Source organism: Brachyistius frenatus, unplaced genomic scaffold (genome assembly GCF_029030835.1).
Source record: "Brachyistius frenatus isolate BFR_SWC_R1_liver_20210118 unplaced genomic scaffold, ASM2903083v1 Contig_1, whole genome shotgun sequence".
Classification (NCBI taxonomy): domain Eukaryota; kingdom Metazoa; phylum Chordata; class Actinopteri; family Embiotocidae; genus Brachyistius; species Brachyistius frenatus.
This window is the reverse complement of record NW_027210600.1, coordinates 5,367,372-5,393,571: the sequence shown is the minus strand read 5'-3', so window position 1 is coordinate 5,393,571 and position 26,200 is coordinate 5,367,372. Positions and strand designations below refer to the sequence as shown.

The following is a 26,200-nucleotide window of genomic DNA, read 5'->3' as shown; positions in this document are numbered from 1 at the left end:
GAAAGGCAAGCAATCACATGGTTGTTCTGTGCTGTGTCGTTATCACGGTGATGGAAAACTGTGATCTCTGTCTCAGCTGTAACAGCAAAGCTACTCTGCGGTAGGTCCATCTGTTGACTCCACTGATGTACGCATGGCAAAGTGCACAAGGCACTGAGACACAAGATGGCTAGACGATTAGGGTCCTTCACGCTGTGCACTCAAGTTTTTGATATTATTATAGTGTACAGGTGAATCAACACGCTCTCAAGCTGGAGAGCAGTGTTTCTCTCAAACATAACTCGATGAGAAAATGACTTAACTGTGCCTTAAATTGAATATAACCAACAACAGAAAATGTGTGGCAGCAAGCTGAAACAACACTTTTTAAGTAAGTTGTCAGTCGTGCTCACATGATCCGCCACATGCTTAAAACTGACGTTACCTGGCTTTCTGGATTGAGCCCAGCGATGTCAGAGTACGACCTCACACTATTCCAACGTGTGAAACCGTAATGAGAAACGTTTCACCATGATTAATGCATGATGTTTGCCCACTTCCACACTCCGCCTCCAGGTCACCGTGTGTGTGTGTGTGTGTGTGTGTGTGTGTGTGTGTGTGTGTGTGTGTGTGTGTGTGTGTGTGTGTGTGTGTGTGTGTGTGTGTGTGTGTGTGTGTGTGTGTGTGTGTCCAGACTTACTCCATATAGAATGAGTTAATGTTTAATGACCTGATAGTGTTTAATGACCTGGAGCGTGGAGCGCTATTCTCACTTCAGTATGGATGCTTAAATAGAGTCATAAGGGAAAGAAAAATCAAGTTATCTTATGTGACATGGCTATCTATAGTCATGACTGGGTTTAAAATGATTGCTCTAAAGAAATTCAAACAACCACAATAAACTCTACTCCACACACGAGTCAAATCTGCCCTGAAACACGGGGATTCAGGGAATGAAGCTGCCAATGCCAAATCCAAATTAGATGTAATCCACATTATTATTTGATCTAAAACTCATTTTCACTCCAGCTCATAATAATGAAATATAATAACAGCAAAATGTGAATCATAAAAAGTGAAAAATAAGATAACTGTTGCAATATAACTATGAATGCAATTGTAAAATTAAAACTGCAAGCAGTGATATGCGGGCCCTCGCACGGTGCATGTTGGGGAGCCGGCGGGTCGGGGCCGCTGGCTCCCCAACGTATATCGTCTCACCACGCTGGATGTACAGTATGTGCCACTTTTCATGAGGTTTCAAGCATCCTTTGACCTTAAACATCAACTTCCTGTGTCACTGCCAGACATCAAACTTTGCCGCATCGCCATGGTGACATTTCAAGTCGGTCCGCCAAAATCTCTAGGAGGAGTGCACAACATGTGCGAATCACCAAAAATGGCAACTAAATTGAAAATGGTGGACTTCCTGTTGAGTTGATGTAATGGTGCAATGTAACTTTTTTTGTACGTCTAGGTGTGATACACGTGTCCACCGATTTCCGTGCATGTACGTAAATGTAGCCGCCCGGGCATCTCTTTAGGGGGCGCTAGTGAGCCATTTGGCCACGCCCACTCGCGACTCCACGAAAATACAACATATTTCGCCGGGAGAGATGCGTGTTTCATGAGTTTTTGAGTAGGATAAAGCCTCCAAAAATGCAGTTGTTTACGGAGAATAATAATAATCGCTTGAATAACAATAGGGCTTTCGCACCATCGGTGCTCGGGCCTTAAATATTTATTTAGTTAAAAAAAAATTATTATTAAAACCTAAATACATACGTACATTTTGTGATACTGAAGGCTGCGATAGGTTGTAGTGTCAGCGGATGTAGCTAATTAACTAATAATTTACAGTTTAATCACAAATTTATTCTAAATTTAAGTGGCTGTGACTATTTGTCAGAATATCTCAAACAATTGATCCACTTTGGAATAACATCAAGTGTCTTTTTATCTACTCGTACTCTAGTACACTGCAGTCCTCTTTGATAGTTAGACTCCAGCCTTGGCTGTCACCTCATTGATATTTTCAAGAGAAAATTCAAAAATCAGTTGTACCTTTTTATATTATGGGGAAAAAAAATAATCTTGTTTAATGTCTAAAGAGATTCACACTCGGTTAGTGTGGGCTGACAGTTCACTCTTGGGAAGGTAAACATGGGGTGTGCGTTTGCTTAAAGCCACATTGTGCATGCACATAGGAACATAAACTGCCACAATGGAGCATTCATTAAGGATTTCTGCTCTGCAGTTTCTTCCTCTTTGTTTATCTTCATCTATCACTGAACTAAAAAGGATGACGGCGTTTCACTAAAGCATTTGACAGCACCGGTCATGATAAATATTAGTATATGATTATTTAATAATGCAAGTGAAATGAATGAATAGTTCATTGTTATCTACGATTTATCTATTTTCCAATTTGTGATTACAAAGTTAAAGTAAAATACTTTTTGAAACATTAACTTCTATATTAATGTGGGCTTCAAATGGAGGTTTAATGAGCTCGTATTGTAACAACTTATTGATTCTTCCCTTCTATTTACAAAGAGCAGTGTACAAAATATTAAAGGAGCCATTGACTTTTGCTGAATAGTAATCACAGCACAATATAATGCAGATGTGTCAAGAAGTGACCTGTTTGGGAGAACATTTAGCCATGTTTTTGGGGGTGTGTCTGTTTGAGCAACAGGTTTCTCCTACAGGTGGGCGGTGCGTAGTGTCCTCAGGTTTCCAATCACATCACATCACATCACATCACATCACATCACATCACATCACATCACATCACATCACATCACATCACATCACATCACGCTCCTTGCTTCTTTTGGACATAGGCACTAGCCTGATATTTTTGTTTCTAAAAGTAAGAACATTTTTAAATACAAGATGAAAGTTTTATAATCGTTTAAGCTGTTGGCCGCTGCTTTGAAAGCCTCTGCCAGAAACCTTGCAGTATTTTTTTTTTTGTATTGGCCTTGCAGTATGTTCAGTATTGCAGTGAGAGCAGTTGTCACATCCCACCTCTATGAATACTTTCGGATTGTCCTAAAAAAAAAAAAAAAAAAAAAAAAAAAAAGCTTTTCATGCTCTCACTTCCTCTAGACAAAACTATTGCATTCTATTTACAGTAGAGAACACTTCCCTTTTCCCATTTTTTACCTGCAATCCAAAACAGTGCTTCTTCTTTGAGGTATTTGATAGTGGAACATCTGGTCTCGGATGTTATCACCTTAAATAACATGTATAGAACACTTTATTGACTCGCTTTAACAAATGAATGTAATTGTTAAATATGTTTTGATTATTTTTAGTCGTAATAATAGTGGCTATGTTCTTATGTTCAGTAATATATGTCTGCAGACATGATGTGCTCTCTCCTTTGTCTCAGTGAGCACATGCAGTTTACTGTCGTCGTCCCCCACTCCCCACCCACCCCGTCTATGTTTCTCACCTCAAAGAGGCTCAGCTGAGAAAGCCATATGTGCAGGACAATTATTCCAGTATTGCTAAAAGCGTGGGCTTTGAGAAGAACGCAGATGGTTGTGTTTACTGTTGATTTTGTGTGTGCTGTATTTTGATCCAGTTTTCCCACAAGGCTCCCACTCACCCCTGACTGCATGCTTTGTGAAGCCCATTGTTATTTTGTTTTGCTTCAGTTTGCTTGACAGTTGCACCTCCAGAACTGACAGGTGTGGTCTTGGCCCACATTTAGAAAACCATTAAAGGTTTTCATTAAACAGGTGGTCAGCGCATTGGCTCCTCTTTCAAGATCGAATATTTGGTGAGGAGGCTCAGAAATACTTTCCTTGAAGAGGTTTGACATGACACCTGTCATTAAGTGTCATTCAGTCACTTTATATTTAAAGTTGACATTGTTTTGGATGTCTTTGTTATGACAAGTTTAATTTCAAGGTCCCATACTTGACACTTTTCCAGAATTTTATTTGCAGCCTTTGATATTCATAAGTATTAATTTTGTAGTTTTAAGTAACAAAAACTGTCTTCACAAAGTGTTGTATCTGCTCTTTTAAGCTTTTCTCTGAAGCTCTACCAAGAAGAGCCTGTTAAGTGTTTGTGTCTTTCAGTCACATTGATATGAATGAGCTCTATTCATATTGGCGACTCTTTTCTGAGACGCATACCCAGGCCAATCACAGGTTTTCCTCGGTCCACAGCAGAATGACCGCTCAGCGTTTTCTTGCAATTGCAATAATTAAGGCAAATCCAAGCAATCTGCAATATTTGCAGGAGCCTGAAATTTTGTAGAGTTCCAGTGATTTTTTTTTTTCCCCCCCAGATAATGTCCTCAACAGAAACTCTGATTATTTATTTATATTCAGAACTAAAATGTGTCTGTGATGTGCAGCATGGTTATTATTAAAGGAAGTGATTAAATATTACTGTTGATCAGGTAGTGCTTTAAAAAACATCTAGTTTCTTTCTCCACAATTTGTGATTTTTTTTTTCTAAGTTTCACAACTTTACTTCAAAAAACCTAACCTGAAACTCTGCAAATGACATCGCAATCATTGGGAAAATCCCCCACAAAATCAAAACTCTTGAGAAATCCTGGAGGAACTGCATCATGACAACAGCCATTAACATTGATAATAAGTTTCCATGTTCACGTTTCGCAAACCCCTTCAAGTAAAGTGTCACAGAGGTTGCTTCTGTTTTCTGATTACTAAGATTGACTTCTGTTATGTGCACATAAAGCAGTTAGCTGCCACTCAAACATCCTCTGTGTACGATGGTATTGGTCCATATTGGTCTGTTATATCTGAATTGTTTGTGGACATTGGCAGAAAGTTGAAAGGTCAACTTTCAAAAACCATGTTAGGGAACAAAAGTTTCAGGGATTGATAGAGATTGATAGAGATTAGTGATTGCTGCATGGTGGTGGATAGGACGAGAATGTGTCATTGATCAAAAGTGCTGCCTGTTTCTTGTGATTGACTGTCATGGTGTCTGCCTTTGTCTGTGTGTGTTGCTGTACATTATGGTCCTGCCTTTTTTATTATCTGCCTGTGTGTGTGTGTGTGTGTGTGTGTGTGTGTGTGTGTGTGTGTGTGTGTGTGTGTGTGTGTGTGTGTGTGTGTGTGTGTGTGTGTGTGTGTGTGTGTGTGTGTGTGTCTGCTTGCTTAACTTGTTCATCATCCCCCTCAGCCTTGCCTGTACCTTTCAGTCCTATCACCTCCCTCTAACCTGTAGGCAGTATTCGCATGGGGACAGCGACACACTGGGGCACAAGACGGACCTCAACCTCCAGCACAGGCACCAGCCAGACCAACAGTGTCTTCCTCTGCTGCTGCAGCGCCCAAATGAGCACAAAGTGACAAGCAACAACCTCCCCCGCTTTACACACAACATCAGCATCAACATTCAAGGGCTGACAGCTGGTGCCTTACTTTTTAGCATTAGCAACAGCTAAGGTAAAAGCCCTGGTAGCTTTTGACAGTAGCATAGCCTGTGTGTGTGTGTGTGTGTGTGTGTGTGTGTGTGTGTGTGTGTGTGTGTGTGTGTGTGTGTGTGTGTGTGTGTGTGTGTGTGTGTGTGTGTGTGTGTGTGTGTGTGTGTGTAACTTGGCCTGCCAGTCCCCGGGGAGGACCAGCAAAGGAGTTGTATTACACTCCCTGACAGGCCTTATACATGTTTCATCTGCTGCTCTCAGAACAGAAGCCCCCTTTGTTATCTAATCTCCCCCTCTTCTCCACAGCCTGAGACTGAGTTTACTGCCACAAGACTGTTCTTCACAGTCTGTCAGTCAGCCACTGGACTGATACATATCCACCAACAGCTGAGGAGCAGCAGAAGGACTTGGTCAGGCCTAAGATATCTGCTCTCAGGACTTCTCAGCCGGTCTTGTAACCTGGTGGCTGGCACGTGGAGAGGGCTTTAAAATAAACAAGACCAGAAGGGACTGTGGGTGAACCACCAAAGATTGTCAAGGATATAAGTTGCGCCTCATCTTTTCAGCACAGATTTTTTTTTTTTTTTTTCTGCAGCTAAAAGCTCTTTACGACAGAGTTGCAAAACCAGTAATTCTCGTAGCTACGGATCTCAAAAAAGAAGCGCTTGTGGGGCTGTGTTTGCATTTTGGGGAGCTAGTCAGGGGTCATGAGTGACACTCTTAGACCACCTTCGCTTCAGGTGAGTGTGCCAAAAGACGCCCCAGCATACTCCGATGGAGGAGGCAACGCAGTTTCAGACTGCTCTGTGCAATCCAGCTCCTCAACCCCAACTCTCCGTCGCAAGCGCTTCAAGATGCGGCGCATGAGGAACGTGCCCAGCGAGAGGGAGGTCGGAAGAGGGCGGCTGACCGGCGGTCACCTCACGGCCAGATCTCGCTCCAGCTCCAAGGAGTACCTCCAGTTGCCTTCCATTGAGATCACGCCGTCCAGCGATGAAGACGCCCCTTCTTCCTGGTCGCGCTGCTCCACGCCCAGTGCGTCTCCTCGCCGCAAGCGTTTCCTGTTGAGGAAGTGGCTGAAGGTCAGAGAGAAGAAGGAGCAGGCCAGTGAAAGCAGGTTGGTATGGGCCCTCTCTACTCACCTCCCTCCGTTCCCCTCTTCTCCCCACATCTTCCATAATACCTCCATTCTGCTTCATCCCTCCGGCTACCTGCACTGATGTGATGTATCACTAACTTCGACAGAGTTAAGTTGTCGCCATGACATTTCAGATATTTTAGCATCTAGACCGCTCTTTAGCTTGAGGTTCCTTGTTCAGCAGAAAACATCCCGATGACTGTAAACATTTTAACACAAAATTAAATCTTCAATCTGAAGTGCAGAATGTGTGCTGTGAAAAACTGTCCGGTAACAGTTTAACATGGATGGTTGAAGAGGGCGTCAGTCTTGTGTATTGATTGTTGGATGCTGGTGTTGTTTTGTTCAGGGAATGCGCGTTCAACTTTTGAGGCACAGCTTAGCTTTAGGTTACACTGATGATAGCTGTATTGTTTACTCACTTCAGCTGCTCAAATATTTATTGATTGCAGCACCACGAGTGAAGTTGCCAGAGTGCAGAACTCCGACCGCAGGTCAACCAAACGAGTGGGCTGCCTCCTATTGTGTGTGTAGATACACACACTAGATATTGTATGTTGAAATCAAAGGGCTAAAGTGATACTGCAGGGTCACTTACCTAAAGCGTAGAAGGTTGGTCTGTCCGCAGAACTGAAGGTCAAGAAGCTCAACAAAATGAATAGGTTTCTTCCGTTTGGATGCATAGCTGTGAGGTACAGACACCTGAGACTCAGTAGGGGGGGGTGCAGCGAGAGGCAAGGTCATAGGGTCAATAACGGTGATTGGGTCTTATTATTATTATTACTTGTTATTATTACAAAGATACTCTAATGAGTGAGCCAAGAAAACTCAGTTCTAGCATTCATTAAACATTTTTTCCAACAATATATTTATTAATTTTTAACAAGATATATACACATACACAAACCTGCACAAACAGGGTCTCGAACAACACCCCCAGAAAATGTATACACTCAAGACAAAAAACAACGACATGCTTTGGATCACAGAGCTACTTGAGTATCTCCAGATGCTTCTGTCCTCTCTAGATAATATATGAAAGGGCCCCAGGTGTTATAAAAAAAACATTTCCCCTCATGGTATATGTATTTTTTTTTCTAATGGCTCATTTATGCATTTTAGAAGTAAATTGACTTTTGAGCATGTGAATATTTGCATTTTTTGGAAAGTAAGTCCGATTTGGTTGCTGGAGCAGTCCACGGTTCTAGTCATTGCTCAGATGCGAACCTTTTGGTTACTTCACCGTACTCTAGTTGGTCATGGGACGTTTGATCAGACGTCAGGTGTGGCCGACTTTTATTATTTTTCAACATTAATATTGTGTCCTCACAAACTATGGCGAGATGAGGAACAATTCTGTATTTCTTTGTCTTTTCGTCATTGCTGTAGTCTAAGAGGCCAGTTATCACCGGGGACGAGGGATTCATGCGTCTGTCCATCTGTGTGTTCTCTTTCTCTGAATCGACACCATCTCTCCAGAGGCACAAGTGCAGAACCGCGACGTCATTATCCAGTGCATCTTGAGTAAAGCTCTATCCCCCCCTCAAGGTGTAACGTGGACCGCTCTGACAAGCGTTTCTCAGCTTAATACCACATTGTGGCGTTAAGATGACATAGCTCCTCCTCCTCCTCACTCAGCTCCATTTTGCAAGCTGTGTGTATTATATAATAACTCCACGGACTTAAAGCTGTGTGGGAGTGACATAAATAATCCAGTTATGAATGTTTATCTTTACTTAATTGTTGCTGAAGCAGAACAAGCAGGTTGTAAAGTTAGAACAGAGTGTTCTGCTGCAGTGTTCTCACACAAAGATATTTTCTATTGCGTCAGCACTGCTGCCCACATCTTCTGCCTTGTGTTTACTCATCAGTTTTATTTCAGGAGCATTGAACTTTTGACAACTTGATATTAACTAGAAATCTGTTCCATACTAGCATCATTTAGTTGAGACATTTTACATGGACGCACATCAGCTCTGGTATTGAATACAAGGCACGTTGACCTGTCAGCTTACACAAAGGTAATCAGCATACAGGAGCATCCTGACTGATGATGTTGGAAATACAATGCCGTTTTTGTTACCTTCTTTGTACCTACCAGCAGCAGTCTCACTTTCTATGTAAGTGCGTATTTGCAATGAAAAAAATAGTGGATACTTTACATAACATACAAATTAGTTTTTTACCAGCATTGATGCAGGATATTTTTTTTTTTTTTTTTACTTTGTTCAGCACAAATTAATTTTGGTTTAGATTTGAAGGGCTTTTAGCAAGACTAGTGAGGTGGTTGCAGGGATGCCAACGTTGGTGTGTATGTCTGATGGTCCAGCGCTTCAGTCCAGAAATGTTTCAACAACTGTAGGATAAATTACCGTGAAATTTGTTACATGTATTCATGGTGCCTACTAGGCAGTCAATCTTGATAGCTGCAGTCGTCCTGTGACTTTTCTTCTTGTGTCACACGGATGTTAACATTTGTGAAGTACGTTGACAACTAATATATTGGATGGATTGCCACGACATAGACATTGATGTCCCCTTCAGGTTGACTCGGGTAAAAGGATCCCTTAACTTTTCTCCTGGCACATTATCAGGTGAAAATTGTCTAAAAACTCCTAAAGTTTCAATCAGCTATACTTTGTGTTTCATATTTAATATTTTTCAAATAAATGAAGATGTCAAACATGGTACAGATAAACATGTCAGCATCAATCTCAAACCACAACTGTGGCCTCGTAAATACAGACGCTCACACTACTGTAGGCTTAGTCTTATTACTTTACAACAGTCATGTGTTATTATTTAAGCACACGGTGTAAAGCGGCTGGTGCCTTTGGAGCAGGTCCAAATCCACGGTTGCTAGTTTAACGCCAGATATTCTGAGCACGTAGTAAGCTGCATGCTTACAAGTTTTTGTAGTTAATCTCTTAAATAGCCCTTGGTGTGTTTTAGGTATAATATTAAGTAATAAATCAACCAGCGTGTCATCTCCCATTGCCTTTCAACAGCCAATGTGCTGCTTGGCAGGTTGCTTTTATAATGGCGAACTTGCCAAGTAGGAGGAGGCAACACTTCTCTGCAGAGGACATGGATCTGATCCTGCTGAGATTGAGCAGAGTGATGAACACAACAACAATGGTTCACATGTTGATCTTTTTATTTTTAATCTTTTGTATGTTTTTGTGCTTCTGTGTGTCAGTGTGTGCAACCAGCATTCAAATTTGTGCCCCCACCTGCCTATGGAGCCACATATCATTCTCTTAATAATGTGCCCTTAAAAAAAACATGTGCCACTGACTTAAGACAAGGTTTTTGTTGGTCAAACACGTAATCACTTTCTGCTGCCTTAAGACAGAAATGCAGCAAACAACTCACCTGGCCACACTTCGTTTTAAGACCAACACAGCCATCAGATGGGCTCAAGGACATTTGCTTCTTACGAGGGTGCTTGACAGGAAAATGACAACTGCACCGGTCTGAAACTATCACTTTGTTATGCTCGAAGCAGGAGAAAACTAAAAACCCTTGTTCGTAAATGTTCCAAATTTTGCCGCTGGATCAGCATCAGCTCCTGAGCTACACATGTTTTTGTGAGCTCCGGTCTATTGCTAAAGTGTTAAAAATGTGATGTGGCGATTTCTCCGTGCACCTCAAACTTGAGCTGAGAGCTCACATCAAATTTAGTGGCAAATTTTTGGGGAACAGAAAGAAGAGTCAGAGTTAAATCTGTTGAGTAGAGCTGGTGGGAAACGACGATTGTGTTTTTGCATGTGAGAAACTCCCCCATTTTCAATGCGCTGTAAGCAGGCGCGTTGTCATGTTTGAGGACCAAAGTCCCATCACGCCACAGTTCAGTTCCTTTCCGCCTTATATGTTCCCTCAGACGCCTCAGAACATCTCAGTAGAGCTCGGTGTTGACTGTCTGACCGGAGGAGACAAATTCAGGTGCACAACTTGAATGTCAAAGAAACACCACCTGGTGGCGCTTGTGACCTGATGCGCCTTTTTTGGTTTTGAACAGTGACGTTCTGTCCCTCTGAAACATGAATGTCACTCAAAACACCTCGCCCAGCTCATTGCTTCGTTGCCACTAGATTTCTGAAGCATTTCAGGAATGTCCATTGCTGATTTCCCGAGTAAACTAGGAATACTTATTCACCAAGGATATAACTCCTCCTGCTCCCTGTAAAGCACCCATGCACAAAGATGCTGCCCTGAGCACCAGAGAAGACAGAAAACCAGAAATGGTCTTGGACTACAACAAGATCAAAGGAGGGGCTGACGAGATCACAGCCAGCTGACCGATGACTACCTGTCACCTTTTGTTATTTCCTTCAACATCAGGAATGTGGGTCCCTGCAATGCCTTTGTAAAATGGACCAGAACACCTTCGTTACACAGTGGTGAAACCTCACATCAAGAAAAGATGGTGTCTTGCAAGAGCATCAACAGCTGCTGTAACTGTTGTGAAGGACATCGAGACACAAAGCAACTCCTCCAGTGGTTCATGCTGCAGGCAGGAAACGTGGCAGATCTGTCCCTACAGAAGTGACTCTGCGACCAGCAACACCTTTATGAAATGCAAGAAATACTTCTGCAAGGAGCTCACAAACAAACTCATTTCACATCACGTGCACAGCACTGCAGACAAAAGGCTGAACTGTGTCCGAAAGATAACGTGCAGTTCATATTGTTTCAGACTTATTTTGGTCACTATGTAACTCTCGCACATTGGCAGCTATAACACTTAAGGAAGCATAGAACAATCCCTACTTTTTATATATGTTTCTTGTAAATAAATAACTAAATTTGTTCCTTACTTATATTCTGATGGCGATCTTTTGTTTTACAGATAAACTCACAATGTTTGAGATTGTTTGTTTTTCTTGTGGTCAAATTGACCCTGAACATAATACATGCTGCTGTCCTTAATAACAGAAATTGATTTTCTTTCCAAACAATATAAATAACAAAAATCTGTCTTTCGAAATGATATAAAGCCATTAAAACTAGAGCCAGAGTGATGTCTTGGCCAACTGATTTGATCACAGATATATTAGTATCGGCGTATACGTGGGCCAACATGCACAGATGCTCAGAAAAAGTGTCTTGAAGTCAATTTGAACATAATGTCAGGGAGGACAATAAACTAAAATATCCTGCCTCCATTACAAATCTTTGGCACAAATGCTACACTATAAAAAAGTATATCGGTCTTGCTCTAATTAAAACACCAAAAACATCTCCCTTTCCAATCTTTGGTCAATGTTTTATATTCTATGATGACCTTAATAGTTGCGTTAAAAGTTTTCTGGACCATAAGGATAACATTTTTTTTTTAATAAAGTTAAAGTTGTGTCTAGCTGTTGTAGTTTTGTCCACTCTCACGAAAACACTGGACATTTATTCACCAGGAGTGACACCCATGGCTGCCCAGTACTTTGATCCTCTGAATTTCTTTTCTTTTTGACCCATGGATTTTCCTTTTCTTCTTGAAAAGTTATAATACAGCAGGGTAAACTTTTTAAGGAACATCTGTTCTTATGACATTTTCGCAATTGTACAAGAAATAGGAAACCATTTGTTATTCTGTTGTTGAATTTTGAAACTTTATTATGCTGAGACAGTCAAGTTCACGGTTCCGGCAGACTTGGGAACACATATTTATAGTATAACACAAATCCCATTGCCAGTACCATTTTTAAAAGATCATTGTCTGTCATTTGTTGTTTTGTGACTGAATGTGCACACAAAATGTGCAGCACACTTTGTTTCTAGTTGACACATTGTACTCACTCAGGTTTGGTGCCTTGAAACCTGTATCTGTGCAGTTAATATACAAACGTGGCAGAGCTATTATAGTTGACTGGATGCTTGTGTTGTAATGATGGGCTCGGGTGCTGTGTGAACATTGTCAACATGGTCTCCTTAAGGAAGCATTTGAAAATGTAAGTATTTCAAAAATATTTTATTAAGTCGTAACTGAGAGCGTAGTTTTTAAGCGTATTGCAGTACATCTGCACTGTTGCTGTCTGTTAGTATATAGTATTGCAGTATAACTGCAATAAAAAAAAATGGTCCAAAGTGAATTGGATGTAAAGGGTTGCGTGTCTCTGTCTGCCTCAGAGATGATTTGAAATTTAAAAAAAATTCTTAAACAGCTTCAGCTTTCCGTCACCGACACAGAACATGATTCAATTTTCCCCTTCAATTGTTGTCAATCCTAAAAACTTTTGTGATCAAGGATAAAATCATGAGTATTTCTGATTTTAATCTTCCCCTACCTCAAAGTGGAGCTTTAGTAACACATTGTTTGTCCAGCCTCAGTGTTCTCACTTATTACAGTTCGTTGCCAATTTGTCACCTTTGTCACTGTGTCATCTTAATCTGGTCATTCCAGTCTTGTTCCTATCTTGGCGTGTTAAAAGATTGTGCATCAGAGAACAGTGGAAGCTTGCAGACACAGTGGAATCTGCTGTTTTGCAGCCTGATAGCAGCAGAGCTATTTTGAGGAACTGGTGTAGTATTTTTTTCATCCGGCCTCACTGCTTACACCTCGTCTAAGCATTTAAATATTTCAGACACACACAAACTCTCATGAAGCCACGTCGGGGAAAAACAGCATTTGAACATGTTTGAATAAGTCAGCCAGTTGTCTGAATGGTCTCAACGCAGCAGGAGAAGGAGGATGGTGATGGTTTGCACAGCTGTTTAGCAATTTAACTTTTATGTTGGTAAAAAAATTAAAGACCGAAGTATTTGTGCAATAATAACAATTCACATAGTGAGGTCATGGTTCACAGGGGGTGACAGGACACCATCTATCACTTAAAAAGTTATCACAGTGCTTCTTATTACATTTTGAACTGCAGTAAAGTTTTTAGTCCACAATATATTTACACCAATGACTGCCAAGTATTAAAGATCATTTGTCTAAGATACTGGGATGCTTGAAGATATGAAAATACAATTTAGATTCAGATGTATTCTGGCTTCTGTGAGTGCAAAGTAGCATTGTTCTGTACAAATAATGCATTATTTAATAATTTTCTATTTATTTTTTATTTCTATGGTTGTCGTTGCAAACAGCATGTAGAGATTGACCGTATCCAGTTACGTCTCTTTGCTATCATGTTCATAGTGCATATTGCATCAATTGTGCATGAGTCATGAATAATTGAGCAGGCACCTATGCAAACGGTTGCATAAACCGGACGAAACGCGTCTGATTTTACGGCACATGCAGTGTTTCTTCCCTCTGAGTGACCAGCATGCAGACACTCTGCATCTACAGCAGAGGAGGAACGGAGATGAGAGGGAGCGGAACCAAAGAGATGTTTCAGAAATGATCTTCTGAGTGTCAAACCCTTTTCTTTGAGCTGAAAGGTGCTGGTAAATAGTTGGCAGTTTCCGTCTTTGTTGGGTGTTTTTGTTTTTTGAAGGGGTGGGATGCACAGTGGACATTGTAATGCAATGCTGTTCAAGTTTTCTGCACTCCAAATAAGTAAAGATATGTTGATACTGAGTAGACTTCTTTTAAGAGAAATAAGATGTAAAGACTTAATACATGCTTCTGTAATTTGACTGAATAGAATACAGACTACATAGATAACTAATTAACTTTGGAAAGTATGTTCAAAGTGCGTCTACACTGTACCAAAATAATCTCGGCCTCCCAAAATTTGCATTTTTCATACGTTTCAGCGCTCCCTCCAGCCTTGTAGAGCCCAAAGCTGCTGCAGTAGAAATAGATAAGGGCATCCTGCGGAGTTTGAATGAATGAAGACCTTCCTCAATGGGCCGGCTTTATTCTTAAATGTCAGTGTGGACAGAAATAACAACACAATCTTGAAATAGGAAGTCATTCACTGAAAAAAAAAAAAAAGTAACAGTCAAGTCTCTGTGATGTCATCCATGTGCACCACTCGGCTTATTTGACAATTAAATGAAAAGTAACTCTTAACAGTTATTTAAACTTGAACTTCTGCAATATTTTTTTGGACTGCAGTGATATTCATGGATCTCTTTAGAACATTTCTGACTGCTAAACGTTTCATGCATTTGTATGCATCCATGTCGCTCTCTATACATTCATTTACACATTTGTAACCCTCTTCTTTATTATAGAAAAGGCCTATTTTTTCCACAGCCAATGTCATGTAGCCCCCTCTAGTGTTGTCTGTGGATATGTGCATGTACAGGACAGTATTAGATGGATTATTAGTATTATATGGACTGTCATGATTTGAACATGTTGACACTATATATACTGTATATATTTTGACATATATAATTGACACATAATTTGCAGGATCTCGGACAGCTGGTTTTAGGCCCTGCAGCAATAGATTAATCGCAGTAAGAAGAGAAGTGGGACAGTTTTGCCCAGCAGGACCAAAGATAATGTCATGTCAAGAATGAACTGTAAAGTTCATGGAATAGGGTCTATTTATATTATGTTTTTTTTCTCTATATACGTTTTTCACTTAGTATTTTATATTTACGGGTAAATACACCAAGTTTAATTAGCCAATGATAAACTAGAAGTAACCCAGATTTCTGAGATTATTCACAACAAGAATCGCTTAGTTACCTAAAACAAAAAACATATGTACACAACTGTATTTCCTGCACATTACTGTTTGTTAGAACCATGCTATACTGATTGGCAACTTCATTTCCCTTTGCCTTGCAGCAGCCAGCAAAGCAGTCAGCAGAGTAGCCTGCAGAGCAGCCATGAAGATGACAGCACTCGCTTCTTGACTCCATTAATCCGAGAGGAGAGGTGAGCAGTATGTCTTTATGTTCATATGTATGGATCTCTTTTTACACAATTAAAAGAGAACAAACACAAAATACTTTCCAAGTTACAGACTAAATCACAGTGGTGATTTGATGAAAATATAACACAAAACAAAGAAATTAATTACCACAATCAGTCTGTAAACGGTTAATTTATTGGTATTTTTATTATCATAATACTGTGAATTCAAGTCAAAGTCAGGACACACACAGGATATTTTTGTGCCTATTTAATCTCTAGAATCATGTATAAATTCATCCAAAGAGGAAGAAAAATAAAGATTTCTGATCACAGAGTATGTCCACTTCTTGCATGCGTTCTCCACTAGAGGGCAGTTTGTCTTCTCATATGTAGTCACTGTTACTTTAAGGGGATTGTTGTGCTGCAAAATTAGTTTTCATAAAAATGCAAATTACAGCCTTCAGAAAAATGTTATTCACCCTGGAAGGGATTCTGTGAAAATGGATTAAATGGAGAATTTGAATCACCGACAAACTAGTGAATAGCACACTGATACTGTTTCTGATGTGACATTAATGAGGACTACAACAGGACAGAGAGGTTTTTGTTTTTTTTTAGAGACGGACAGCTGCACAAACCTATGTTTGTTAATGTAACCAGCCCCTTTATCTGGTGTCTTCTTTTCTACCCAGTAGTCATCTAAAAGTGGCCTCGTGTCAGTACCCGTACAGTGATTAGTCTCTCAGTCTAACTCGAGAGACAGCCGGACAGTATCATTACCTCTTCATCCCCTTGGGAGGTGCTGCAAATTGTCACAACAGCACCGCTGCCAGGCCGAGACATTAAATCAGTACCTGAACCTGGTGTGTAGCTGTGTGTATTTTTAATCATGTGTGTGTGCCTGGTGGCCTGGGATGTGATATGCAATTGGTTTTTTTATCGCAGATATTAACCGTGAAGTAAAGCAGCAGGGCCAGAGTAAAACTCGGTGAGCTCTTACTTACCACGAGATCAGCATGTGTCCGAAAAGTAAAAACTACCTGCAGTACCAAAGTTTTTCGAGCTGGCAGTATGTAAGTGTGTGTCCTTTTGCTTGTGCTGCAGCATTGTTTTCAGAAAACAGGAAACACAGGCACAGTTTCCAGTGTGGTTTAATTATATTGTGTGTGTTTTATGTTTAATAGCTGACATGAAAGTCTCAGGTGTTTCTGAGATAAACACATACTGTACAAATGGTTTTGACTAAAGAAAAATATAACAGGTGGCTGTGTTGGATCACAACAAAACACACTAAGGATGTCCTGCACACCAAATCTCAGCCAAATTTGACACATTTAAGCTTGGCAAAGATATTTTACTTAACAATGTATTGGTCTGTCGATCCAGCCGGGGCGTTTAAAGTCACATCAGAAAGCTACAGCCTTCTAACAAAACCACAGGGTGAGAAAGTACGTGCTGAGGTTTCGTCTTCTTCTCTGGGTCATTTTATGCTTTTGATGGTGCTAAATTAGCTTATGTAGCATCTGTAAAATAGTGGCTCTGAAAATAGAATCCAAGCCAGTGATTGCTCAAATAATAATTAGATACGGGCTGCACAGAGGAGCTGCTGCTGGTTTTTTATTATAATACAAAAGTGATTTTTATCCAGAAATAGTTCAGGAATGTTCAAGTAGAAAACTCTGAACAGAACATTTGTAGGAATCCTCTTCGTCTAGCCTCATAATAACCACCCACTTAGCTGTTTTTGCTTTCAGCTCTGTCTGCCAGAGCTGAACACTACACCTCCACTCTTTCTCCCTATCCTGCACTCCTCTCCATGTTTCTCTCTCGGGCTCTCCCTCCCGCACACTCTCCTCGCTCGGTGTCTCCACTCACTCGAATTAGGAGAAGTGCCTGTCAAACCTATGGGATTTTTCGCTGCTCTTCTCTTTGCTGTGCTGGTGATAGCTAGTGAGGGGCGTCTGCAGCAGCTGCAGGGAGAACAGCGTTCTGTAGCCGGCTTTAGAGGGCACGGAATGTCATGTCTCCTCTGCAGGTAAAAACAGCTGCATCTCTGCCCGCAGGGCTGCACTGCCGCCTTTTCCCCAAACTCCACCCGTGTCGCCGTCTCCGTGCCTTGCTCTCACCGCATCGGTCTGTCGAGTCTGTGCTGCAGTTTTACTCGGTGTGCTGTGTGCAGCTGCATTTTCTGGTGAAGTGAATATGTGCCATTAGCTGGGATTTTAGCCGCCTCTGACACATCATCAGGGCGTCCGCGGAGGCTTTGGAAGAGAAGCTGGTGAAATTCGGATGGTGACACGGAGACAAGTTTGCTCATTTCCTGTCATTTTCATGTTTATGCATCTGATGCTTCTGCTAAGTTCAACTCCTCCACTCTGACTGCAGATAGTTATGTAAAATCACTGTGACTTTGCTGAGTGTAATATGACTCATTGGTGAGGATGACGCAGCACATGATTGTGGGTTGTGAATCAGGATTGTACACTGAGAGACATGCCGTCCCTGGGTCAGTTCATAGTGGAGAGAGAATACTTGTATATCTGCAGTGATACTGCTTTTATTTCACACTAAATTGTCTATTAAAGGCACATTAAACACTTTTTTTTTTTTTTTTTTTTTTACCCCTCTTTACTTACCGAGTAGTAGTGGTACATTAGATATATTAACATGGAAACACAACAGTGCAGTTGTAAGCAGATAAAAGGAAATTGTTCAATGTTTATTGATAATTGTGTTATTAGTCCTCCTATTTAGCACCTATAACAAGATTATGAACAGTTAATGAACCAATTGATGAACACACCCTAAGATAACTTTTCAGATGTAAAAAAATTATAATCATACAAATGAACAAAACCTTACTGTGCATTGTAAAGATTTTATCTGCTGCTCATGCATGTTTGATTAATGTAATGCTGGACTTAAAACAGTTTAAAGTTGTTATAATTACATCTATATTGTATGATGTTATACACCATACATTAACTCTTGATACACCAGTAATGGAGGCTTTATAGGATGAGTTATGGATGACGGGTTGTTCAGAAGATGATGATTAACTGCTTGATATGATACAATATGTTATCAACCAATTATTAACAGTCTGTATACAAGCAGTGGATGGATTACCATGACTGAATTCTCTCTCCTCCTCTCTTTTGTGCAGGTCTGACAGTGCAGCGGACAAAATCAGGTAGGTCTACTGTCTGACTTCTCTTCATTTACTCAGAGGAGTGGGCGGGCTTTGCATGCTGTAGTGAGCTTATGCATACAGTTTAGGGTACAGTGGGACTGGCCTTGCTGTCACCCCACTTGCCCCGGTCCGCCCACCCCACATGTGACACAGATTCACGGCTTTGTCCGCCGACCAAGGTGTCTGAATGCGCTTTATATTTGGAGAGGCCAGTGCTGAATACAGTTGCAAGCCATGGAATGCCATTGTTTGCTTTTATTGGGCAAACAACATCAGACACAAACAGGGCTTTGTGAGTTGGACACCATTGTGGAGATTTTGGGTTTTTAGCAAGCCAGCCGGTGGCAGGTTGTCACTGTACACTGTGGGCAGAGACACACTGTGGGCAGAGACACTTTATTTTTCAGAGTGTCACAGGAGACACTGGGCCAGCCCTGAAGCAAAACGGCATACGCTGGAAAGGTGAGTGTGATGAGCAATGACGTTCTAAGTCTGAGGAACTTTGTGAGAAATGTTGGAACAAGGAGTTATATGAATAAGCTGGTTCTCCTTGATGAACTTGGTGGAGGAGAAGTTTACAATGCATTGGTTTAGTATTCCAGTTCATACATAATTCTCCTACATATCGCCTTTCAGTCCATGTTGCATAATCTGCATATAAATGGTTTGTGTCTGCTAACCCTCCCTCTATTGTGGCTGGTACTATAGAATTCATAATAGCAATGAATAAAGAATTAGAGCTTTTGTATTGGAACTGGATTTCCATAATGATATGGACATAAAGGTTTGCATGTTTTTACTTTATGTGAAAACAGAAATTGACAGTTTGCTGTGTTGCCATAACCATGAAGGCTCTCTGCTCTTTGTTGTGTGTGTATTTGTGTGCGACATGCTTGCAGCAACCCGCCAGGAGAAGCGTTGTTTGTCCTGCACATTTTTCTGAGCTGAATGGACACTGTTATTTTGGTGTATTTGTGTGCGTGCGCTCTGCTATGTGTGTGTCTGTTGGGGTATATTTTGAGTGGTCAGTCATGCGAGTTGAGTGACTAGCAGGCCAGGCTGTGTTTAAACCACTAGGAGTCTCTGTACTCCAGTATTTAGTCCATTGTCTGTCAAGCCTGTAGTTGTTCCTTTTGAGGGGAATTGATGGGATTTTATTTTTTTTTTAATTCACACTGCAGCAAGTCAGAACGTCAGAAAAGATATTTCACAGATGAACAGGTAGCACAGTTGTATGAAGAGTTTGGAAAAACCCTTCCGACTAACAGCGAGACTGTTTTTTAATCTTGAGGGTCAGATTTGGCTGAAAATCAATCATTAGACTAGGTGATGCTTCTTTTTGTTGGAAGTGTTGAATGTGATGTCACCACCTACATTCTTTTTGACCCTTTTAAATGTAAACATCTGTTTGTGTGAATAGAGTTCACACTGGTGACCCCTCAGCACTTGGAAGTCCTCTTGGTACTTTTCATAGCGAGAAAGACCACCGATTGCTGCAGCAGCTCCTTCATAATCTGCATAATTTTGCAGCGGGTAGTACAAACAAGGCCAACAGAGGTGTCATCAGGTTAGAGGAGTGTAAATATTAAGTGAAAAACACAATGAATTGAATACTGATGGTGTTTAAGCTTCAATAATAGAACGCGTGTTTTTTAAGGTTTTTAAAGATTAGTTAATTAGCCACCCATGAAAAATGAGGTGCAAAATATACTGTTTGCTAATGGTTGTTTTACTAATTTGATAATAAATCTGCTGTCTATATTAGTGAGAAAATATGAATATATTATAATTTTTCACCTACAACCAGATAATGTTAAATCATCCGTCTTGCTTCAATCCAAAGGCATTTCTTATACATTGTTTAGTTTCTGTAGCCGTTGTAACCCCACTGCAGCTATTTCCTTAGTCTTGAGTCACACACACACTGCGCAAGATCAATGCTTGCTTACTGTACAAGAGCAACTGTAAATAATGCATGCCAAAAGCCCAGTGGGTGGATAAAGTGAGCAGGATGCAAGTGCAATTGGAAGCTCTGTGGTTTGCTTGTTTGAAAGTGGAGTTTGACTGAGTTGTCTTCATGTCCACAAGGCAGAAGGAAGTTGTGATGTATGCTGTGTCTGAAAACAGACAGTAAGTGGCTGCAGAGTTAAATATAGTAACAGTTCTGTTGCTGAGATTCTCCTGAACCGTCCTGCTTGGTTCTTCCTGTCTTTGTTCTAACATTGGCACCTGCTCATTTGCCTTCTCAATTGCTGGATGATCGATCATGGTCTGTAGTTTGAGACGTTAGCTTCCAGTGATGGAGGTCAGCATAATCTGATCTTACTCTTTACTTTGTGCTGGTGCCTCAGAAAAGCAGCGATCCAATGATACTCAGAAAATAGAGGAGTTATTGATTTCTGGTTCTGGATTACTTTCAAACAAGGAAAGGATAAGTCAGTAGAGTCACGTTAATTCACCCAAACCAGGCCCAGAATAAAATATTGTGATGCTTTTCATTGTAAAAAATATATTTTAAAATTTGCTAAAATATTTCTATGAATTTTCTTATCATGAATTATTCAGCTTGTGTTGACAAAAATATAATTAATATGCATGAAAGCCCAGTCCTGAGCTCCATCACTGCTGTATTTCAATGTGATATCTGAATCCTCTGGCCAGTCGTCCCTAATGATTCCTGCAGGGCACTAGATGCAGCTCGACTGTAAACAAGATGGTATCAGTGCATTCAAACGATGATGAGAATGAACTAAGTGGATATTTTTGTGGGTCATTGACTTTGACGGGGTCGTTACATCCGCCAGCTGCGATGAATTCATGACGTAGCTGCCATCCCGTCTCCATATTCATGTGTGTTTGTATTTGTGTGCATGCAGCCACTGCATCAATGATGTGCCGCCTCAGAAAGATGCTGTGATGCAGCGGCTGAGGACGGCGATTGCACGCACGCAGCTTGTAGACAGCAGACTGGAAGACGGAGGAGGAGGAGAGACGGAGGAAGTGAAGGAGAGCAGAGCAGGGGGAGGGAGGGAGGCTGATGAAGCAGGGAGTGGAGGAGACGCGGTGAAGGACCACCCTCGTTGAGCGTAGCCGCTCGCACGGAGCCTACCAAAGGGACCTTCCCACACACACACCATTGCCAGCCAGCCAATCAGAGCGCTCACATCCTTGATCCATCCTCCCTCGTACAACTGCTCATCCCTGGCTCAGCAAAGCAGATGTGAGGTGATACGATAGGAAGCGAGTCCAAGTCACCTGGATAGAAAACTGAAACTCACTGTGTTTCTTGTATACGTAGTAGTGATTTAACAGTCACTGGAATTGTGGACAAGGAAACGACTGCTTTAGTGTCGATCAGCGGCGTCCAGTCAGCCTGGACATCCTGCGGCTTCTCTACCAGCGTTTTGGCTGAACAAGTGTTCGTCTGCATCACCTCTGCTTGCAACTGAGACATGATTTCTCCTCTGACTGATATTGGATGTGCTGAGTAAGAGATCAGGACAAGGGGGATTGCGAGGCTTGCCGATGATGACAAAGCATGCTGGACAAGTGACAATTTGACAACGAAACAGCGAGGCAGTGACTGAGGAGGGGCCATGAGAGCCAGGAGAGAGGCCAGGATGGTGTCTGCCTGTTCACCATGCACAAACATAAGGTCAGGTCTGATTTCTTTCACCTGTCTTTAGTTGCGGCACATTATTATCCTGTAGCCAAACAGAATATTAGCTGGCATGAATACCCGAACTGGTGCATGAAATGAATATGAAACTTAATGTGACTTTTATAACCTGGACTTTATCACAAAAATACAGTTTGTAGAATTAGTACAATAGAATTTGTAAATTTAAAGTTTATGGAAGATATGAAATGCAAGATGTGTTCCAAAGATGTTCTTACAGTTAAAAATCATATGTCAACCTGACGTATGCTACTGTATCTAATATGATCTGGTCGTTTTCACACACTACCCACTGTATCCAAAACTGGTCGTCAGGCCCTGTGATACTCATCCTGTAATTATCTAACAAATCAAGTGATAATGTAGCTTCCACTGACCAAATCACATGATCTAGATGTCCCAGGTATTGTTTCACAGCTGTACCCTTTCCTGTTTGACGTTTCCTTAAAAAAGCATCTGCTCTATCTCTGAGAACAAAATGTCAATCTTTTTTTTTTTTAAGTTGCTTTAGCATTCAGAGATGCAGACAAACCTCTTGCAACTGAAGGTTAATATAAACTTAAATGTTTAATACATAATTACATTCATAGTGTACTATCACTGTGACTGTTTTTGTTCTAGTTAGGGTGGGGCTTGTGTTAAAAATGTGATGAGAAGAACTTTTTGTCGCCCTTTTTTTTCTTTAGCAATTCATTTAATTGGGAAAATGTGTCAAAGTGATTAATGAACACATTCATTTACCTCAAACTGATGAATGCACGGGTGTGGCAGAGTAAATCACAGTGTGCCACTACAGTACACACATGCACATACACATTTGTGCACCGGGGATTTTCCAGCTGGCCTCTAAATCTCCGCTGTGATCTCTGCTCCCCAGGTCCATCAAGGGCAATTTGATTAGTTACTGTGCCTGTCGACGGGGATACAGGGCAGTCCTGGGACTGCTTTAGGTTGCCCTATCTCTAAGCTCCTACATGAATCACCAATGTTATTACGGATCGAAAGAAGAGCTAGCAGCTCAAGCACACTCTGATTCATTATTTCAGCTGTAAGACGATGAAAAACTTCCTCATTTGCTTTAATGGAAAGAAGCAATTGCTAAGTAAAGTGTCAGATTTCTTTCGTACTTTCAAAAAGTGCTGCTGCTCCTCATCCATTCATAAAGTAAGATTGCATTTTTTTACTATTGCAGTTAATTAAATCCACCAAATGTTGTAGGTTTTATTCCTCTGCAATCGAAGAAATTATTAATTTTAACTTCAACTAAATTGAAAAAAGAAAATGGCTGCAAAGTTAATGGTTAGTTAGTAGTGAATTAATAGGCTACGAAGACAGATGTGGAGGAGAGGGGTTAATGCAATACTTGTCATGCTACTGATACCATGCGACCAGAATGCTGGCTGCTTTCAGTGAGTGTGCTGATGTTCTTGAAATGTGCTCACCATTCATCAAGGCTATTGCAGTTTCCCTGCGTCACACTACAATAAAAGATTAATTCAAATTTGGCCAAAACTTGTATCAAATTGATGCGGGCCACTAACATATATGTATAAGTAGTTGTATTCATTGTGTAGATTTTCAGTTTGAAATGTAAGTTTCATGGGTAAAAATGTAGGTATGCACATTTAAATGAAAATTTTGCCAACAAAGTTTAATTATATCTTCCAGTTTGACATATTTGAAAATGAAATATCAATTGTCGTTAAACTAAATTAATGTAGTGTTTCTAAGGGATTAAAGATTATCTAGAAGGGGCCAAAAAAATTAAAATAATAAAACCTGCAGCATCCCCTGCTGGGCCATGAAGCTTCTACTTCATGAACAACTGCTGTAGATAATGAAATTTAGAAATAAACCTGAACACAGGACATATGGTTCTTCATCTGCAGACTCCAGTTTTTGGCTGGATTGATTGAAATTGTTTCAGAAGTGTTCCTTTACAGCTATCCAATTTAGATCAAACCCCCCCCCCCCCAAAAAAAAAAAAAACATTCAGCTATTTTTAAGACCAATTGTTTTTATTTTTATTTATTTTCTTTCTTTCTTTTTTTTTTCTTTCCCAATCTGGACCTGCGTAGTACTTGTTATATCACGCCCTCTGTTTTGAGCCAGCTGTTGATGTCGCACGTTGAAGGTGACTCATTAAGTACCCCTGTCTGTCGACAATCTGTCTGTCACTGGCACACCCACTTACCGCTTTTGTGAAAGGCTTTGTGTTCCTGCTGGGTGGACATCTGCCTCACTGTAGAGTTACACAAGGAGTTATGCCATGCACATATGCCATTTAATGGAATAAAACTAAGTATAGACCTTTCCTGGTCTTTCATCGATGAGTTTAAGAGACAGGTCCATCTGTGTCTGTCCACAGTTGGAGCTGAGACCAGTCTATCTGTCATTTGGTCAGCTAATATACAGTGTAGTTAGTGGAGCGTTGGTTTTGGGGGTGAATTTGAGGTCTGTTAGATAATGAAGTTGGACTTCATTCAGTCTATTGCGCATCTCAAAGTCGTAAATTGAGCCACTTAAATCACTGTATGTGGGCAAGGATGAGGAGACAGGTAGAGCAGCTCGAACCAGCCACTCTGTACATCCAGGTGTCAGGTTTGCAGAACATACCCAAGTGGGCCGAGCGTTTGCATTCAGCAGGTTTTCACTGCTGACTAATCACAGGGGCTCCAATGAATCACGGTGTAAATCACATATGTTCATCAGCGAATCGGTCCCGCTGATCACGCTAAATGTCTATATCTCTGCCCCAGCACGCAACATTTAATTCATTTATTTCTGCAAACAAGCACTTCTACCCCCATGGATATCCACAGGGACAAACCTTAGATGTGTTGTAGGTGGAGAGCCGTCTGTTATGTAAAAAAGAATAGCACAGTTGTTGCAGAACACTCAGGCTGCAACTTACGATCACTTTTATTTTTCATTAGTCCGTCGATTATGATCGCAATTAATCGATTAGTTGTTGAGTTTATAAAATGTTAGAAAATGTTGTCTTCAGATGACATGTTTTGTATGTTTGACTTATTGTCCTAAAAATGGTTTAAATGATAATAATAAAAAAAAAAGATTGTTGAATGGGTGTAGTCTTGCAGTTAAATTCAAAGACCTTAGTCAAACTTCATCTCCATGCCAGTTGGCCTTTCTAATATTTTCGTGTTCACTGGGAGGTCTGGTTTTTTTTTCTGGATTTATAAATCAAATTGTGTAATTTGTAATCTGTCTTCTCTGAATTGCCTTCCTCCACCACGGACGTGATAGATTTCCTCCGTCGCCATTCCAAAGGCTCCATGGATTATTCTTACTTATGGCTTCCGCCGTTCCTCTACATCGTACATCTGAAAAAGAGCAACACATCCATGGTCAATGTTACATAGCAGCTCCTATATTATCATAGTGGCTGTCAAAGCAATTTGACACTACATTTATTTTGACTCCATTTAGCAGCAGCACACAGAGGCATTAGCTAAATGACCTTTAGTCTCGGCAGGTAATACCTCAGTTAATCAATTTCTCTGTGAGGAAAATATTAAACCTTACCACCTCAGTGAGAGGTGTGAGATCTGCAGAAGGTGTTGCACAGCCGGATGAAACTTCTCAATAGCTGCTGGGAAGCTCAGTCAGGGATAAAGGAGTGGGAAGAAATTGCTCTGACTGGAGAGGCAAATGTATTATCAGGTGTCACAGCAAAAATGAATTGATTGAATAGATGGAGGAGTGGTTGAGGGCCTCTGATCGCAGTGATTCATGGAACACGTGGGCGCTCAGTATTGAGTCACTGGCGGCATTGGAGGGAGAGGACTGCACTCTACAAGCCCAGCAATCTACTGATTCACTTTACACATGCACACACAAGCACACAAAGGCACACGCACATGTAAATGATGTGGGAAATGGGATTCTCAAACAATTATTGTTTGAATTCCCTAGACTGGAATAAAACTAACAGTAGCTATCACAGGATATTTACAATCAAATTAGGTCTTGTAATTTGAATGCAAGTGTTCAACAAGTAATCA

General features: G+C 40.8%; 1 protein-coding gene across 5 annotated transcripts in view; it reads left to right on the top strand.

Moving 5' to 3' along the window:
* gramd1bb (GRAM domain containing 1Bb) overlaps positions 1-26,200 on the top strand; it is a 109,051-nt gene that overhangs the window by 29,286 nt on the left and 53,565 nt on the right. The window contains exons 2-5 of one of the 5 annotated variants that reach the window (XM_069711647.1): positions 5,203-5,423; positions 5,708-6,518; positions 15,235-15,324; positions 18,470-18,496. In XM_069711647.1, the coding sequence (XP_069567748.1) occupies positions 6,109-6,518; positions 15,235-15,324; positions 18,470-18,496 (527 nt within the window). In that variant the 5' untranslated portion in view covers positions 5,203-5,423; positions 5,708-6,108. Of the gene's footprint in view, positions 1-5,202; positions 5,424-5,707; positions 6,519-15,234; positions 15,325-17,269; positions 17,339-18,469; positions 18,497-21,942; positions 22,152-26,200 lie in introns of those variants that run through there. The other 4 variants (XM_069711810.1, XM_069711728.1, XM_069712053.1 and 1 more) reach the window with 4 other exon arrangements.